This window comes from Tupaia chinensis, unplaced genomic scaffold (assembly GCF_000334495.1).
Source record: "Tupaia chinensis unplaced genomic scaffold, TupChi_1.0 Scaffold000531_1, whole genome shotgun sequence".
Classification (NCBI taxonomy): domain Eukaryota; kingdom Metazoa; phylum Chordata; class Mammalia; order Scandentia; family Tupaiidae; genus Tupaia; species Tupaia belangeri.
The window spans coordinates 1,072,052-1,089,391 of NW_006160044.1; the positions used below are offsets into that span (position 1 = coordinate 1,072,052).

Genomic DNA, 17,340 nt, shown 5'->3' on the forward strand with positions numbered 1-17,340 from the left:
CTTTTTCCTCCCCTGCCACCACATGCAGGCTTCCTGTCCCTTAATTCAGTGGGTCGGACACCTACCTACTTATGCATAGTTTTGTATATCCCATTTTCTCTCTTTAACGTCTTTTATGACTTTCTGTTAGAATCTTTCTTATTTATTTATTTTCACTTTGCCAGAGATGGGTGGGGAGGTGAGAAAGCCTCCCCTTTGCTGGGGGGTGGGGGATGAATGAAAACCTGGTAATTTTCTTTCATCACAGAAGCTCAATGTGGAAGCAGGATTTAGCAGCACCCCAGCTTCCACCTTCTAGATGCCAGTTAATATCCCCTTGGTCCAGTTGTGACAACCGGAAATGTCTCCCCAAATTACCAAATGTCCCCTGCAAAGCAGAGGCTAATTCCCATCCCTGTACTGGGAACCGCAGGTTGAACATATTCCATTCCCTACCCTCGTTCTTGCCACTTCAACTCCGGAACCGCCAGGGTCAAACGCTAGCATCTATAGATTTATAGCGTGGCTGGAAAAATGAGTGACGAGAGCTCCTGCTCTTAAAACCCAGGCAGAGGCGACCTAGGATAGAACTGCCTCCATAAAGGACCCTCCCTGAAGGCCTGACCAGGTGGTAAGGCTGCTGCCTCCCCTCGTCCCCGACCTGTGCTCCCCCTCTGTTATCTGGCAGGCTGCAGAGTCACGCTCTGCCCTGCTCTCTCCTTTCTTGGAGAGACCTACCAGCCCAATCTCATTTCTAGTGGGAGGACACCAGTTAGGTGCCTCCACTTCTGTTATTTTCACTGTTCAGTCCCCTTAGGTCTCAACAAGGTGATCTCCAGACTGAGGGAAAATGCAACAGCTGGAGACCACCAGGACTCTACTGAGAGGAAGTGTCTGTGTCAATATAAAGGCTTGTGTGGTTAGATCGACCTCACCTGTGATGGTATACATGCCAGCAATTGTCAGCAAGACCATGGTGGACAGGTAAACATCCATCCCCCAGACCATCCTCAGGAATATGGCGCCAGAGCAGATCTCCAACTGAAAGAAGCACAGCGTCAGCAGGCTGCAGCTGCGTTTCCAGCTGAGGCACCAAGGGTTCCAGAGAGAACCTGACTTGGAAGCCATCTTTAAGAGGTGGCTTCTGGCTAGCATGTCCGCTCCATCACCAGTGGGTGCTGGGGGGTGTCCCCCCCAAGTTGTGTTGTGTGTGAGGCCTTTGCCCCAGGAGTTCAGCTAAGGTCAGTACATTCAGGACTTGAGTTAACCCAATTCTCCCAGTCAGTACAACTTAACCTCTCCCACTCTGGAACTTCAGAATGGAGAGTGTGTTCAGAGAATTAGCTGTTCTTGCAGGTTTGCTGTTGAGAAGATGCAACAGGACAGCATCTCAGAGGTGGTGAACTTTTTTTGTGAAGGGCCAGAGGGTAAATATTGTAGGCTTGTGGGCCATATCCTGGCTCTGCCTTGTACAGCCCTTTAAAACTGTAAAAAAATCATTCTTAGCTCAAGGACTGTACAAAGCAGATTATTAGCTGGACTGGCCTGTGGACTGGATTTGTTGACCCTTAGCTTAGTTGACACTGATTTTGAAACATCTGCACATCATTTAACTGGCTAACTAACCTCTTGCTTTGTTATTCTGGTCTCCAAAACCTGGGATACAAATGGGCAAAGAATCTTCTATCTATTTATTCACCAGAGGTTTACAAGGCCAACTGTATCCTAGACACTCAACGAAGTTCAAAAGACACAAGTGTCACCAACATGAGTTTGGTGTCTTCAAGGAACAGAGACAAACCATTAAATAGGCATTTTTTTTCATGCAGTATAATAAATGCCATTCATTTGCTTATTCAAGAAATATTTATCAAGGGCCCTATGCCCTAGACATGTTCATTTTATGCAAGACGGGCAAGGCCCTTGGTTTTAGAAGCTTACATTAAAGTGGAGAAGACGGTAATAAACAAGTATTGAGTCATCCAAAAAGTCACTATGTGCTTTTCTATGCAAAAATGAGTCATGGGGATGGGGACCAGCAGTTGGCGTAATGGCTATGTCACTGGACTCCCATGTAGTTGACAGCGGTTCAAGTCCTGAACCCAGTGGCTTAAACTCATGCTGGAAGCATGTGCGTGTGTGCCCAAAATCCTGAGAAGAGAATGGAGGAGAAGGGATTGCGGCATGGTCATCCCCCCAGAGGGTGATTTCTTGCCTTCTGTCTCTCTCTGTCTTTTTGGTGAGCGTACACACCCTATTAGCAAAAAACTCTTCAAAAAAACAAGAGTCATGACTTTTCTGACAACCCAATAAATGCATAAAATACACTCAAATGATGAAAAGTATTACAAAGAAAATAAGAACAGAGTAATGGCGTAGAAACTTATGGGGTGGAACCTTGAAAGGCCTTTCCAAGGAGGTGATATTAGGTCATCAGGAAAGTCATAACGTGTTTTTCTATGCAGAAATACATGATGTCTTTCCTGACAGCCCAATATTTCTTCTCTAAGGAAGGATGGAGAGTTGATGAAACCAAAATCTGGGCAAAAAACATTCCAGTCACAGTACAGAGTAAGTATAAAGAGCTCAGAGTGGAAATCAGCTTGCTGTCTGAGACTCAATAGGGGGGCAACATGGCTAGAGCACAATGAGAAAAAAAGGCGAGAAGGCCAGGTAGGTAGGAGAGCCCTTAAGAATCATCATGGGATCAGCCTTTGGTATGGTGGTTAAGGTGCTGGACTATCACATGACTGGCTGCAGTTTGAGTCCTAGATCCGGCAGCATGAAAATCACGCTGGGTGTATGTATATGTATACCCCAAATCCTGAGAGGAGAAAGGACTGCTGCATGGTCATTTCACCTGTAGGGGGTGATTTCTCACTTTCTTCCTGTGTCTGTTTTTCTCCTGAGAGCACATATGCCCTGTCTTTTTTTCTGAGAGAGATATTTTTGCCATAGGGTGCGTGCGCTCACTATAAAGACAGAGAGAGAGAGAGAGAGAGAGAGAAAGTGAAAAATCACCCCTGGGGGGTAGGGTATGGCCATGCCGCAATCCCTTCTCACCTATTCTCTCTAGAGATTTTGGGCATGCCAGCACACGTGTCCAGTGTGAGTTTCAAACTGCCAGGTCTGGGGCTTGAACTGCCATCGGCCAAGTGAGAGTTCAGTGTCTTAACCACTACACCACCTGCTAGCCCCATGTGCTCTATCTTTATTTAAAAAAAAGTCACCCCAAGGAGTTTAGATTTTCTTGTAAGGATGCTAGGAACCCCTGAATTGTTATCAGGGCATTACCTAATGATGTGAGGTGATTAAGGCTAGGGATACAGAGGAGGGGCCTACGACCTAAACTTAGAAGGTAAGGCAGATGCTTCTGCCTTTTTAAATCATTATTTTTATTTGTTTACTTATTTATTTGTCATTTGGTTTTTAATTATCTTACATCTTATGGTAGCATAGTTTATATAAATCTATGCTGATGGCGTCTCTCCTCTACTTTCATCCTTCTAGCAAATTCTACCATTCCCAATCGCACACACACACAGTAGTCCTTCAGTTTCTATGTGGTCTCAAACAGTTGTCTAACAATTCTGAAATACAACTTAGTCTGACTTATGTCATAGAATTCAAAGGTACAATTTAACTTGCTACTAAATCTTGTCACACTGACTTTCAAAAGCATCTGACCTTACAAATCATTTATAAAATATGTAAAGGGTTACGTATCCTTTATTTGATAGTATACACAAAACACACTAAAATTTTTTTTTTTTTTGAGAGATTTTTCACTGTAGGGCGTGTGCGCTCGCCAGACAGACAGAGAGAGATATAGAGACAGAAAGCGAGAAATCACCCCCCAGGGGGGATGGTCACGCCGCAATCCCTTCTCCTCCATTCTCCTCTCGGGATCTTGGGCACGCACGCACAAAATCAGCATACAAAAATCCATAGCATTTTTATACACCAACAATGGGAATACTGAAACAGAATTTAAAAAAGCAATCTCATTTACAATAGCCACAAAACAAGTAATGTATCTAGGAATAAACCTTACCAAAGACATCAAAGATCTCTACAAGGAAAACTATAAAACACACACACACACACACACACACACACACACACACACAAATCTTTAAAAAAGTGGAAAAAATCCCATGTTCCTGGATTGGAAGAATTAGTATAATCAAGATGTCAATTCTATCCAAATTAATCTACAAATTCAATTCAGTTCTGGGACCAGCAGTTGACATAATGGCTATGGCACTGGACTCCTATGTAGTCAACTGCAGTTCAAGTCCCAGACCTGGTGGCTTAAACTCATGCTGGGTGTGTGAGCATGCATGCCCAAGATCCCGAGAGGGGTATGGAGGAGAAGGGATTGTGGCGTGGCCATCCCCCCCCTCGTGGGGGGTGATTTCTCGCCGTCTCTCTGTCTTTCTGGCGAGCGCATATGCCCTACAGCAAAAAACCTCTCCAAAAAAATTAAATAAATAAAAGAAACAAAAAATAAAAACCCCAATAATATTCATTTAACATTTGCTTAAATCAGGACCGTCCAACAAAAATAACCCGTCAGCCATTCATGATCGAGATCTGGTGTAGATGATCAATGAAAAGATGGTACACCTAAAAAGGGTGAGACGTTTCTGTTTTGTCATAAACAAGGCAGTGGCCACCTATTACGCATTAGTAGCTTTTTAAAGATAAGCTATCCACTCTGCTCTTTCGGGCTTCTTTTTAATGCTAGCGAAGATCATTTTTGTTCCAGGGATGTACTTGGGATTCTCCAAATCCTCCATCGGTGCATCCTTGCCCCCAGGAGAGGCCTTTGTTCTCGTTGGCATCCATGGACGAGAATCCAGGGGCCTGGCCTGTCTTCTGCCCAAATAGACTGTGGAGACTGGGCCAGTCATGTGCTTGCCTCCCTTTTCCACGGTGTGGCACTGGGCACACTTTTTTTTTTTAAGAGGTTTTTCGCTACAGGGCGCGTGCACTCACCAGACAAGACAGAGAGAGACATAGAGACAGAAAGCGAGAAATCACCCCCCCCAGGGGGGATGGTCACGCCACAATCCCTTCGCCATTCTCCTCTCGGGATCTTGGGCACGCACGCATATGCGCCCGGTGTGAGTTTTAAGCCACCGGGTCTGGGATGCAAACCGCGGTCAACTACGTGGGAGTCCAGCGACATAGCCAATACGCTAACTGCTGGTTCCCTGGGCACACTTTTGAACAGAAATCTTGCCTTCCTCAACATCACCCATTTTAAACTCTCTTTTGTCACTTGGGATACTAGAAGCCAGAGGTCCCGCTTTCTCAGTGCCTTTATTTTTTGTGACGTACTATTAAGTTATTTTTCCTCTACTCTAGCCTAGAGAGTAGAGGCCAAAACACTTACAGGGCCCCAAAGTAGATGGCTGTTTTCGATTTGGCTTGCTTTCATGAGTGGTTTTTACATAACTCACCAAGATCCTATTGAAGATATAGAGGAATAAATACAGAATGCAGAGAAGGAGCTGGATCCGGAAGCCGCCGAACCTCTTCCTTAAATATTCTGGCAATGTCACCACCTGTAAAGCAACAAGAAAAATCACCATCAAACAGCGAGCACAGAAGAGGCAGACTCGGGGATGAGCCTTGCTCACAAAATGTAGCTTGTCACAGAGACACGGCTGATGGTGACATGGCCCAGGAACACAAGACATGGGGTCACTGTCTCTGGCACCTGTTAAGATGGGAGAAATGAGGAAAGAGAGATACTATCACTGTCTTCAAGAAGTTTGGGACCCCACTTCCTGTGCTGTCTTCAGGAGGCAGAGGGAGATCCAGCGAATTGAAAATGTCTAGTGATGACAAGTCACTTCTGTGGCACCATCGTGGAATGGAACCAAGTACTCAAGTCAGTGATCAAAGAAGACACAACTTGACTCCACAGTGTGCATGGAGGTGTCTCAGACAATCCTGTTCTGTTCTAGGCTGTGTGCACCATGATGGCAGGGACCGAACCCTCGTTGTCACTGCACCTCTGGGCCCCAGCCCAGTGCCTGGCTCATGGTGGGTGAACAAATAATTGTTCAATGAATATTGCCCCCTTCTGTCTTGCCATCCTGTGCTTTTGTCCACTGCCCTGACCCTAACTCAAATGCCACCTGCTTTGTGAAGACTTAACTGAGGGCACTTCCCAGGGACAACATGCTCTCTTCTAAACACCTATAGCTTTAATTACTATTATTATTTAGAGAGAGATTTTTTTTTTTGCTCTAGGGTGCATGTGCTTGCCGAAGAGACAGAGACAGACAGAAAGTGAGAAATCACCTCCCGGAAGGGGGTGGTTGTGGATTGCCAAGCAGCAATCCCTTCTCCTCCATTCTATTTTATGGAATCAAATGTTGCTGAATTCTATAATAAAAAAATAAAGCCAATGAAGATCTTTAAAATGGATCTAGATCTCACATGGTTGACTGAGGGTTCAAATCCTGGCTGCAGTGACTCGAAAAACACACTGGTCGCATACATTTGTGTCCAAAATCCTGACAGGATGGAAAGACAGAGAAGGGACTTCAGAGCGATCATGAATAAAGAGTCCCCCAAGGGGCACTCCTTCCCTCTCCTTTTCTCTTTGGCTCTCTCTGGTGAGCACATCCATTCTCTGGCAATGAAAGAAAAAGGCCGTTGAACTAAGTTGTTATAATTTGTCACTTGACACTACACATTTGTCTTTTCTTTCATTTCAAATACGTGGAATCATATAGTATGGGTATTTATTTATTTATTTGCTGTAGGGCACATGTGCTTGCTAGAGAGAGAGAGAGAGAGAGAGAGAGAGATATCACCCCCTGGGGGAGTGGCCACACTGCAATCCCTTCTCTGTTCTATTCTTGGGATTTTGGGGATGCATGCACACATGCCCAGTGTGATTTTCTTTTTCTTTCTTTCTTTGTTTAAAGAATAATTTATTTGTTTGTTATTATTATTATTGTTTTAAAAATTTGATCAGAGAGAGAAAGATACAAAGGGAAAGTGAGAAGCAAACCACTAGAAACAGGACTCGAGCTGTGGTTGGCTATGTGGAAGTCCAGCACCTTAACCACCATGCCACCTGTTGGCCCCACCCAGCGTGATTTTTTTCTTTTTTTTGGAGAGGTTTTTGCTATAGGCCACATGCACTTGCCAGAAAGACAGAGAGAGACAGAGAGACAGAAAGCAAGAAATCATCACCCCCCACCCCGGGGGGATGGCTAGGCTGCAATCCCTTCTCCTCCATTCTTCTTTTTGGATCTTGGGCACACACGCACACGCACCCAGCGTGAATTTAAGCCACCAGGTCCAGGACTTGAACCGCAATCAACTACATGGGAGTCCAGCGACATAGCCATTATGCCAACTGCTGGTCTCCCCAGTATGATTTTTAAGCTGCTGGGTCTGGATTCGAACCATAGTTGACCATGTGGGAGTCCATTGCCTTACCACCTGCTTGCACCAGTATGGGCCTTTTAATGTCTTACTTTTTTCACTTGGAGTGATTTTTTTTGTTCTTTTTTTTTGGAGAGGTTTTTGCTATAGGGCATGTGCGCTCACCAGAAAGACAGAAAGCGAGAAATCACACCCCAGGGGGGATGGCTGTGCCACAATCTCCTCTCCTCCATTCTCCTCTTGGGATCTTGTGCATGCATGCACACACGCCCGGCGTGAGTTTGAGCCACCGGGTCCAGGGCTCGAACAGCGGTCGACTACATGGGAGTCCAGCGACATAGCCATTATGCTAACTGCTGGTTCCTTGGCGTGATGTTTTTAAGATTCATCCATGTTGTTGCAGGATTCCTTTTTCATGCCAAGTGGTATATACCACATCACATGTTGCTTGCCTATTCTCTTTTATAAAGTAGATTCGTTCTACGTTTAACTTGTTAAAGTAAATGAAAATGGAGAGTTCCTGATCGGACAAAACCAGTTAGGCCTCCTAAGTGACCTCAACTTTCCTTGATCCGCAAACATAAGTGAAATTTAACTTGGGTCATTTCTGATCAATGCTTCTGTTTGGCAGAAATAAAACTTAACCCCAGCCAATCAGAAGCAGCCAACTAACATAGGATTATATAATCAGGGACTTTCTAACAAGGTATCTATAAAAGGGCAATTTTGTGATTGCAAGCTAATCAAATAATTTCTTTGTTTCTACATTTTCCCAATAAATTTTTGCCTCTGATGTTTTGTCACTGGGATACTAAACCTGTTTTGGTCTGGTGTTTCCCAGTTCCATCAATTGCTTATTACTCAAACTCTCTAAAATTTTATTTTGCCTGGGATTTTTCTGTTAACAGGCTACACTGAGTAAAATTGCTAGGAACCTTCACGTACAAATCTGCATGTATGAACATATGTTTTAATTTCCCTGGGGTAAATAACTAGAAATAGAACGGCCAGGTTGTAAGGTGTAATTTGTTAAGAAACCACTAAACTGTTTTTCAGCGTGGCTGGCCATACCATTTTTTATTCTCTAGAGAAATACATGAGAGTCCCAGTGGCTCTATAACTTCTCCAGTTCGTGGTAGTATCAGTCTTTTTCATCTTAGACATCCTAGGGAGGGTGTACTATAAGTATTTTAAAATATATTATAATGTCTTGACATGTAAAATATACTCTCTTGCTGGGGAGAGATTGCTCTTCCAAAACTAGTGAATTATTTTTTTCTTTTTAAATGGCAGTCTTTGGAGGTGCATGAGAGAGAGACAGAGAGAGAAAAGTACAGTCTACAGGGTCTTACTATGGCCTCTCTTCCCCAGCCCTTATGGCTTCTCGGAATCCTGGGCACCCATGTGACCACCTGGCATGTCTTCTGGGCGACTGGGCACCTGTGTTACCACTGTGTCACAAAGGTTGGGCCTTCGTCAATTCTTAGAGATAACCAAGGGCCCAGCCTGGAGCGTGACTTTGATTTGCAAGCTAACTGATCTGAAGCCAAATCTCTCTCAGGCCCACACACCCCTCAGAAGACAAGATTCTTCTGCTTTAATCGCCCCAGGCCTAGTTACCAGGCAACTAAAGACCAACCTTGGTCTTTAAAAGCCTGCAGAAATGATTGCAAGGACAGTAGACAATCCTAAACTCTTCATTCGGCCCTGCCTGGCCTTTCCTGCAGAAATCCCAATGAAGACTGAGGCCTAAACCTTCCACCTGCTCCTGGCTTCCTGGCCACTCTGATGTCTTTCCCATGAGCCCTGCGCGGTGTGCAGTGCCTCTTTCTCTGTCTATTCCTGTGGCTGCACCCAACTGACAAGATCATCAAAGAATATAAAATGAAGCATGTAGCAGCATTTAGCATTTTCCTAACGACAACACTTTTTGAGAGAGATTTTTGCTATAGGGCGCATGTACTCGCTGAAGAGACAGAGAAAGATAGAGAGACAGAAAGCGAGAAATCATCTACCCACAGGCATAGCCAACGACACAATCCCTTCTCCATTCTCCTTTTGGGATTCTGGGACACATGCATATGTGTCCGGTGTGAGTTTTAAGCCTCGGAGCCTGGGACTTGAACCACGGTCGACTATATGGGAGTCCAGAGATGTAACCATTATGTCATCTACTGGTCTCATGATAGCATCTTTTTTTTTTTTTTTTTTAGAATTATTTTATTTAACTTTATTTATTTATTTATTTTAGTCTGACCAGAGAGGGACAGTGCAAGAAAGAGAGAGAGAGAGGGAAAGTGAGAAAGCAAGGCACCAGGTTGGGACTTGAACCGCAGTCAGCCATGAGGGAGTCCAGTACCCTTAACCACCATGCCATCTGCCAGCCCCGATAGCACCTTTTTATGTGATTACTTATCACTTGTCTATTTTCTTTGGTGAAACATTCGTTCAAACTTCTTATTTCTGAGTTGATAAGATAGAGACACACACACATATATTTTATTCTGGACATAGTGTTTTATTGTAAACAAGTTTTATAAATATTTCCTCCTGGTCTCTAATTTGACTTTTCATTTTAATGGTCTCCTTCAAAGAGGAAAAACTTAAATTTCAAAGAATTCCAATATATCAGTTTCTTTCATTATGGTTTGTGCTTTTCTGTGGCCTAAGAAATCATTATGTCCCCAAGCAGCTTGATTTTTAAAGAATACTTTTACTGGATAGAGAATTCTTAGTTGACAGTTCTTTCTTTTAGCATTGTGAACATAGTCTTCTTTTTTTTTTTTGTCATTATTTTTTATATTTTATTTTTTTGAAGTCGACCAGAGAGAGACAGCGAGAGAGAAGGAAAGCGAGAAAGCAAGCTGCCAGGTCCAGGACTCGAACCGTGGTCAGCCATGTGGGAGTCCAGATGCCTTAACCACCACACCGCCTGCCGGCTGCATGAATATATTCTTCTTATCTTTTCTGGCCTCCACTGTCTCTACTGAGAAATCAACCACTAAGTATGTCATTCTTCACTTATATGTAATGTGTTATTTTTCTTTCTTTTTTTTTTTTTTTTTAAGTTTTGCTACAGGACATGTGTACCTGCCAGAGAAACATAGAGAGAGGGAGAAAGAAGGAAAGTAAGAAAGGCCCCCCTAGAGGGGATAGTCTCAGGACTTTAGGCATGCACACACATGTGCCTGGTGTGATTTTCAAGTCTCCAGGTTTGGGATTCGAACTGAGCAGTTGACCACATGGGATCCAGCCGCCTTTACCCTTGTATCACCTGCTAGCTCTAGTGCTTTCTCTTTAATCTAAATTTTTTTTTTCATTTTTCTCTTATCAGTTCCATTATGACATATCCAGGTATTGTTTCCTTTGTGTTTATTCTATTAAGTATTAGAACTATAAACTAGCATTTCCACCAAACTAGGAAAATTCTGTCGTTATTTCTTTGAAATTTTTTTCTGCTTTCCTCTTGCTCTCCTTTTTCTGGGACTCTAGTTAATGTATATTGGACTGCCTGCTATTGCATCATAGGTCTCTGAGGTTTTTATTCCCTTCTCTCCAATTTTATTTTTTCTGTTTTTATTATCTTATAATTTACTGATTTTTCTGCCATCTTAAACCTGCTGTTGAGCCTCTCTTAGGACTTTTCATTTCGGTTACTAAGCTTTTCAATTCTAACATTCCACTTGGTTCTTTTCTGTAGTTTCAGTTTTCCTATTGAAAAACCCTATTTGTTCATTCATTCATCCATATCACATTTTTCCTTTAGTTTTTGAACATACTTAGAATGCAGCTTTACAGTCTGTCTGTCAAATCAACATCTGGGCCTGCTCAGAGCCAATTTCTACTTACTGTTTATTTCTCCTGGTGTGTAGGTCATATTTACTTTCCCCTTTGTTTGTATGTCTAATAATTCTTGGTGGAAATCTGACCATTACAGGTAATACAATATAGAATCTTTCTGTTCTTCTGGGGATAGCTGTGTTTTTTTGAGTAGGCAATTAACTAACCTACATTCAGGTTGCAAAATCTTTCATGCCACGCCCCCACACATACCCTATGATGTGCAATAGATGATATTTCTGCTTGTTTTTTTTTTTTTTTTTTTCCAGCTGTTGTTAATTTAGCCTGGCCCTCTGGAGGCTCCCCCTGCATCTGTGTAGTTTGACAGTCAGTCAAGGATTTGGGCAGAATTTATATTCAGGTTGGGGGTCAACCTTCTTTTTGGTTTCCTCATTTTTGGAGTTCCTTACTTAAACTTTCAGTTGCTTTGCTAGTCCTCAGTTGTGTCTTCTTGACACCTCACACCAGTTAAACGTCTGCTTTTCACTATCTACAGCATGTGAGTTAGAGAATACACCCATCAAAAGCACAGAGGGACCAGCAATGGCATAATAGTTATGTCACAGGACTCCCATGTAGTCAATCATGGTTCGAGTCCCGGACCTGGCAGCTTAAAATTCATGCCAGGTGGGACCAGCAGTTAGCATAATGGCTATGTCGCTGAACTCCCATGTAGTCGACCATGATTTGAGTCCTGGACCCGGTGGCTTAAACTCATGCCAGGTGCATGTATGTGTATAACCAAGATCCTGAGAGGAGAATGAAGCAGAAGGGATTGAGGTGTGGCCATCACCCTGGGGAGTGATTTCTCCCTGTCTCTCTGTCTCTCTGGCGAGTGCACACGCCCTTTAGCAAAAACCTCTCTGAAAAAAAAATTCATGCCAGGTGCATGTATGTGTATAACCAAGATCCTGAGAGGAGAATGAAGCAGAAGGGATTGAGGTGTGGCCATCACCCTGGGGAGTGATTTCTCCCTGTCTCTCTGTCTCTCCAATGAATGCATGTGCCCTATATAAAAAAATCTCTCTCTCTAAAAAAAAAGAAAAAGCACACAAACTTACAAATATAACCTGGTTCAAGTCTATCTTTCCAGGATAAACTTCCTTTTAGTTTCTGCCTTTTTCTAGTCAAGCTTCTCAGGGTCTTATGTGTGCATGTGTACATTAGCAGTCAGCCAGGGATGTGGAATTTTTATATCTTATTTTGAAATTCTCCTCTATATTAAGCACATGAAAATATTCTGCCCTTTCTTATAAAATGTAAAGATTTTTTTGTCTTTCCTGTTTAAGTCTTTTTAATTTGTTATTATTTTTTTTAATCGAGATTTTTGCTATAGAGCATGTGTGCTCACTGAAGAGTCAGAGACGGATAGAGAGCTAGACAGACAGAAAGTGAGAAATCACCCCGGGGGGGGGTGGGGAGATGGCTATGCTGCAATCTCTTCTCCATTTTCCTCTTGGGATTTTGAGCATGCACACACACATGCCTGGCCTGAGTTTTAAGTCTCCAGGTCCAGGACTTGGACTGCAGTTGGCCATGTGGGAGTCTAGTGATACAACCATTATACCACCTGCTGGTTCCGTCTTTTCAATTTTTTTTTTCAGAAAGATTTTTGCTATAGGGCATGTGTGCTTGCCAGAGAAACAGAGAGAGACAGAAAGTGAGATATCACCATCTAGGGGGGGTGGCCACGCCACAGTCCCTTCTTCTTCATTCTCCTCTTGGGATTTTGGACACACATGCACCCGTGCCCAACTTAAGTTTTAGGCCACCAGATCCAGGACCCAAACTGTAGTTGACTACGTGGGAGTCCAGTGATGTAATCATTACATCACTTGCTGGTCCTGCTAGTCTTCTTAATTTTTAAAAGAGTTTTGCTATAAGGCATGTGTGCTTGACAGAGAGAAACAGAAAAAGAGAGGGAACATGAGAAGACACTCCCCAGGGATAATGCCCATGCTGCAATCCCTTCTCTGTTCTCTCAGGATTTGGGAGATGTACATATACATGTTTTTCAAGCTGCTGGGTCTGAGACTTGAACTGCATAGCTGGCCATGTGCGATCTAGTTGCCTTAACTACCATACCACCAGCTGACACCCAATTTAAGTCCTTTATCAAGTTAAAATTACTTTTGGGTAAAGTAGGAATCTGATTTTACTTTTTTTTCCCCCCTCTTTTTGGAGAGTTTTTATTTTTGCTATAGAGCGCGTGTGCTCGCCAGACAGACAGAGACAGACAGAAAGCGAGAAATGACCCCCCAGGGGGGATGGCTACACCGCAATCTCTTCTCCTCCGTTCTCCTCTTGGGATCTTGGGCACTCATGCACACGCACCTGCCATAAGTTTTAAGCCACCGGGTCTGGGACGCGAACCGCGGTCAACTACATGGGAGTCCAGCGACGTAGCCATTACGCTAACTGCTGGTCCCCCGATTTTACTTTTTTAATGTGATATTCAATTGATCCTCCTTTCTTTGGTAATCTGTAATACTGCCAATGTCATAAGTCGAGGGTCCATATCTGTAAGCATTTCTGGGCTTTCTCCCTCTTCCACTAATCAATGTGATTAATCTCCTTGTCAATGTCATACTGTATTAATTACTACAGGCTTATAGTAAGTCTTGATATTTGGTAGTGAAAGTCCTCCTTTTCTTTGACAGAAATATCTTTGCTATTCCTATACTTCTGCTCTTTTACATATATTTTAGAATCAGATTGTCAAGTTCCTTAAAAAAAATTCTGTTTGGATTTTATTTGGAATTACTTTCCAAGCCTAGACCAATGTGGGAGGAACTAACATTTTTAGGTTATTGAATCTTCCAATCATTAACACAGTTGTATCTTCCTTTACTTAGGCCTTATTTTTAAATAAAGTTTAAAAATGTTTTCCAATTAAGCCTTAAGAGGTAAACTTAGGGTACAGAGTGAAGCAGCAGAGATATACTGGTCTACCCAAGACAGAATGATGTGTTTCAGGCAACTCCAGATTTAGGGAAATCAAGGACAAAGATCAAAAACATTCCACTTGCCCTCCAGGATGTTTTTAGTTACACATAGAATATTTACATGAAAAAATATTATAGAGAGTAGAGTAATTGATAATGAACACTTACCCCAGCCTTAATATAAATATGTATAAATATCCAACCAAGAACAAAGAGCATAAATATACCCTGAAACCAAAAAGAAGAACAATTAGAGTTCCATCTAAATAAAGCTCTTAAATGAGATACAAGCTCAGTTTCTATCTGTCTTGAGCTTAACGAATGTGTCACTATTGGAGACTCTACAAATAGAGGTCTAAGAATATAGCTTCTAGTGCAATAAACTTAACTTACAGGCACCTGATTTTTGCCTATAAAATAATACATTCTTTTAAAATTATTCTTTTATTGTCAGAGGGCATGTGAGTGCTCTCCAGACAGAGAAAGAGAGGCCCAGAGAAAGCACTTCCCCTCCATGGGGCATGGTCATGCTGCAATGGCTTCTTCTTCATTTCTCCATCTAGCTGGGATTTGGGTCACACACACACACACACACACACACACACACACACACACATGGCCTAGCATGTTTTTCAAACTGCTGGGGCTGGGATTCAATCTGTGGTTGGCTATGCGGGATTTGGTTCCCTTAACCATTGTCCTTTGGAACTGGCCAAAAGAGTGAGCTCTCAATTCCGAAGGGTTAACTGAGCTAGTCTCAAGGCGTTTATTTTTTAATTTATTGTTTTTCCACTTTCAGATAGGAATGAACATGGTCTGTAAATAAATTTAAGAGACCAGCAGTAGGTGTAATGGCTATGTCGCTGGACTCCCATGTAGTCGACCATGGTTCGAGTCTTGGACCCAGTGACTAAAACTCACGCTGGTACGTGTGCATGAGTACCCAAGATCCCAAGAGGAGAATGGAAGAGAAGGGACTGCAGTGTGGCCATCCCCCTCGGGGGATGATTTCTCTCTCTATTTCTCTGTCTTTCTGGCGAGCACACGCATCCTATAGCAAAAAAACAAAAACAAAAATAAAAACAAAACACAACAAAACAAAACAAAAAACACCTCTCAAAAAAAAATTTAAAAGATTGTTTAGGCTCAGCAAGTGGCGTGTTGATTAAAGTGCTAGACTCCCACATGGATGACCACGATTTGAGTCCCAGATGCTGTGGCTTAAAACTTAACTCTGGGTGTGTGTGCATGTGTGCCCAAAATCCCATGAGGAGAATGAAGGAGAAGGGACTGAGGCATAGCCATGCCCCCGGGGAGTGATTTCTCACTATCTCTCTTTCTCTGTGCCTTATGGCAAAAAACTTACCCCCCCCCAAAAAAAAAGAAAGAAAGAAAAGATAGTTTAAAAAAGAAAAGAAAAATCAGAAACTAGAACCATTAAGAGAAACTTTGGAACCAGCAGTTGGTGCAACGGCTGTCATGGGACTCCCATGTAGTCGACCACGGTTTGAGTCCTGGACCTGGTGGCTTAAACTCATGCCGGGCACTTGTGCGTGCATGCCCAAGATCCTGAGAGGAGAATGGAGAAGGGACTGTGGTGTGGCCATCCCCCCCAGGGGGTGATTTCTCACTTTCTGTCTCTCTGTCTCTCTTTTTCTGGTGAGCACACGAAAAACTTCTAAAAAAAACATTAATATGATCTTCTCCCTGCCTGACTAGTCTGCTAAAAGTCCTTGTTCATTGTATTCCTCTGGTCCTTGGGATGCAAACATCCTCTATGTCTTCATTAGTTTATTTCTTTCAGAGAGTTTTTGCTATAGGGCGCATGTACTTGCCAGAGGAAAAAAGAGACGGAAAGTGAGAAATCACCCTCCAGGGGGATGGCCATGCTGCGATCTCTTTTCTTCCAATTTCTTCTTGGGATTTTGGACACACATGCGCACATGCCCCGTGTGAGTTATAAGCTGCCGGGTCCAGGACTTGAACCGTGGTTGACTATGTGGGAGTCCAGCAATATAACCATTACACCAGCTGCTGGCCCCTATGTCTTCATTAATTTATTAAGAAGAATGAAACCAGCACAATCCTTTTGGGAAATCAAAGATTTGGTTCCTTTCCTCCATACCATCTCGAGAAGTCTAATAATATTCATTCGACGTTGAGAACAAGTTTTTATATTTATCAGGTTTATTTGGACAATGGTAAAGTGGGTGAGTTGCTTCAGAAGGTGTTACTTACATTCCACTCAAAGGCCCCAGCAGCAATCCCAGAAGACGCTCCGATCCCAGCCAGGCCCATAAGGTGGCCAATGCCAATATTTGTGGCAAAAAGAGAAATTCCTATCTGAAAATGAAAAGCTGATTAGATATCAGAACTCTTAGTTCAATTCTGATCATTAATTTTCACAAGTATAAACACACTGAACTTCACATTTTCTCCAAAAATATTCATCCCTGGGCAGAATTCCCATTCCTGTTTCTTCTGTGCTGGCCCTAACCATGAGTGAGAGGTCAAGGGAAGAGAAAGTGAAAAAGTGCTCTCCTGTACCGCCATTCTCCATGTTTCGCTGATGTATTTTCTTTTCTTTTCTTTTTTTTGGAGAGGTTTTTGCTGTAGGGCGCGTGCGCTCGCCATACAGACAGAGAGAGAGAGAGAGAGAGAAAGCGAGAAATCATCCCCCAGGAGGGATGGTCACGCCGCAATCCCTTCTCCTCCATTCTCCTCTCGGGATCTTGGACACACACGCACACGCGCCCAACGTGAGTTTTAAGCCACCAGGTCCGGGACGCGAACCGTGGTTGACTACGTGGGAGTCCAGCAACATAGCCATTACGGTAACTGCTGGTTCCCCACTGATGTATTTTCAATGACCAATTCATTTACAATTATTAGCAAATGCAATTTGTTTGAAATCATTTAAAAATGTTAACAATTTTGCTATAGGGTGTGTGTGCTTGCCAGAGAGACAGAGAGAGACAGAGAGACAGAAATTGAGAACTCACTGGGACCAGCAGTTAGCGTAATGGCTATGTCACTGGACTCCCACATAGTCGACTGCAGTTCGAGTCCTGGACCCGGTGGCTTAAACTCACGCTGGGCGCATGTGCGTGCGTGCCCACAATCCCAAGAGGAGAAGGGATTGCGGTGTGGCCATCCCCCC

At 43.1% G+C, this 17,340-nt stretch overlaps 1 protein-coding gene across 1 annotated transcript in view; it reads right to left on the reverse strand.

Moving 5' to 3' along the window:
* Positions 1–17,340, reverse strand: part of LOC102491644 (sodium/glucose cotransporter 1) — a 74,177-nt gene that overhangs the window by 44,938 nt on the left and 11,899 nt on the right. The window contains exons 3-6 of the mRNA XM_006157180.1: positions 16,419–16,523; positions 14,349–14,408; positions 5,448–5,552; positions 915–1,020 (exon numbers count right to left, since the gene is read on the reverse strand). Coding sequence (XP_006157242.1) covers positions 915–1,020; positions 5,448–5,552; positions 14,349–14,408; positions 16,419–16,523 — 376 coding nt within the window. The remainder of the gene's footprint in view (positions 1–914; positions 1,021–5,447; positions 5,553–14,348; positions 14,409–16,418; positions 16,524–17,340) is intronic.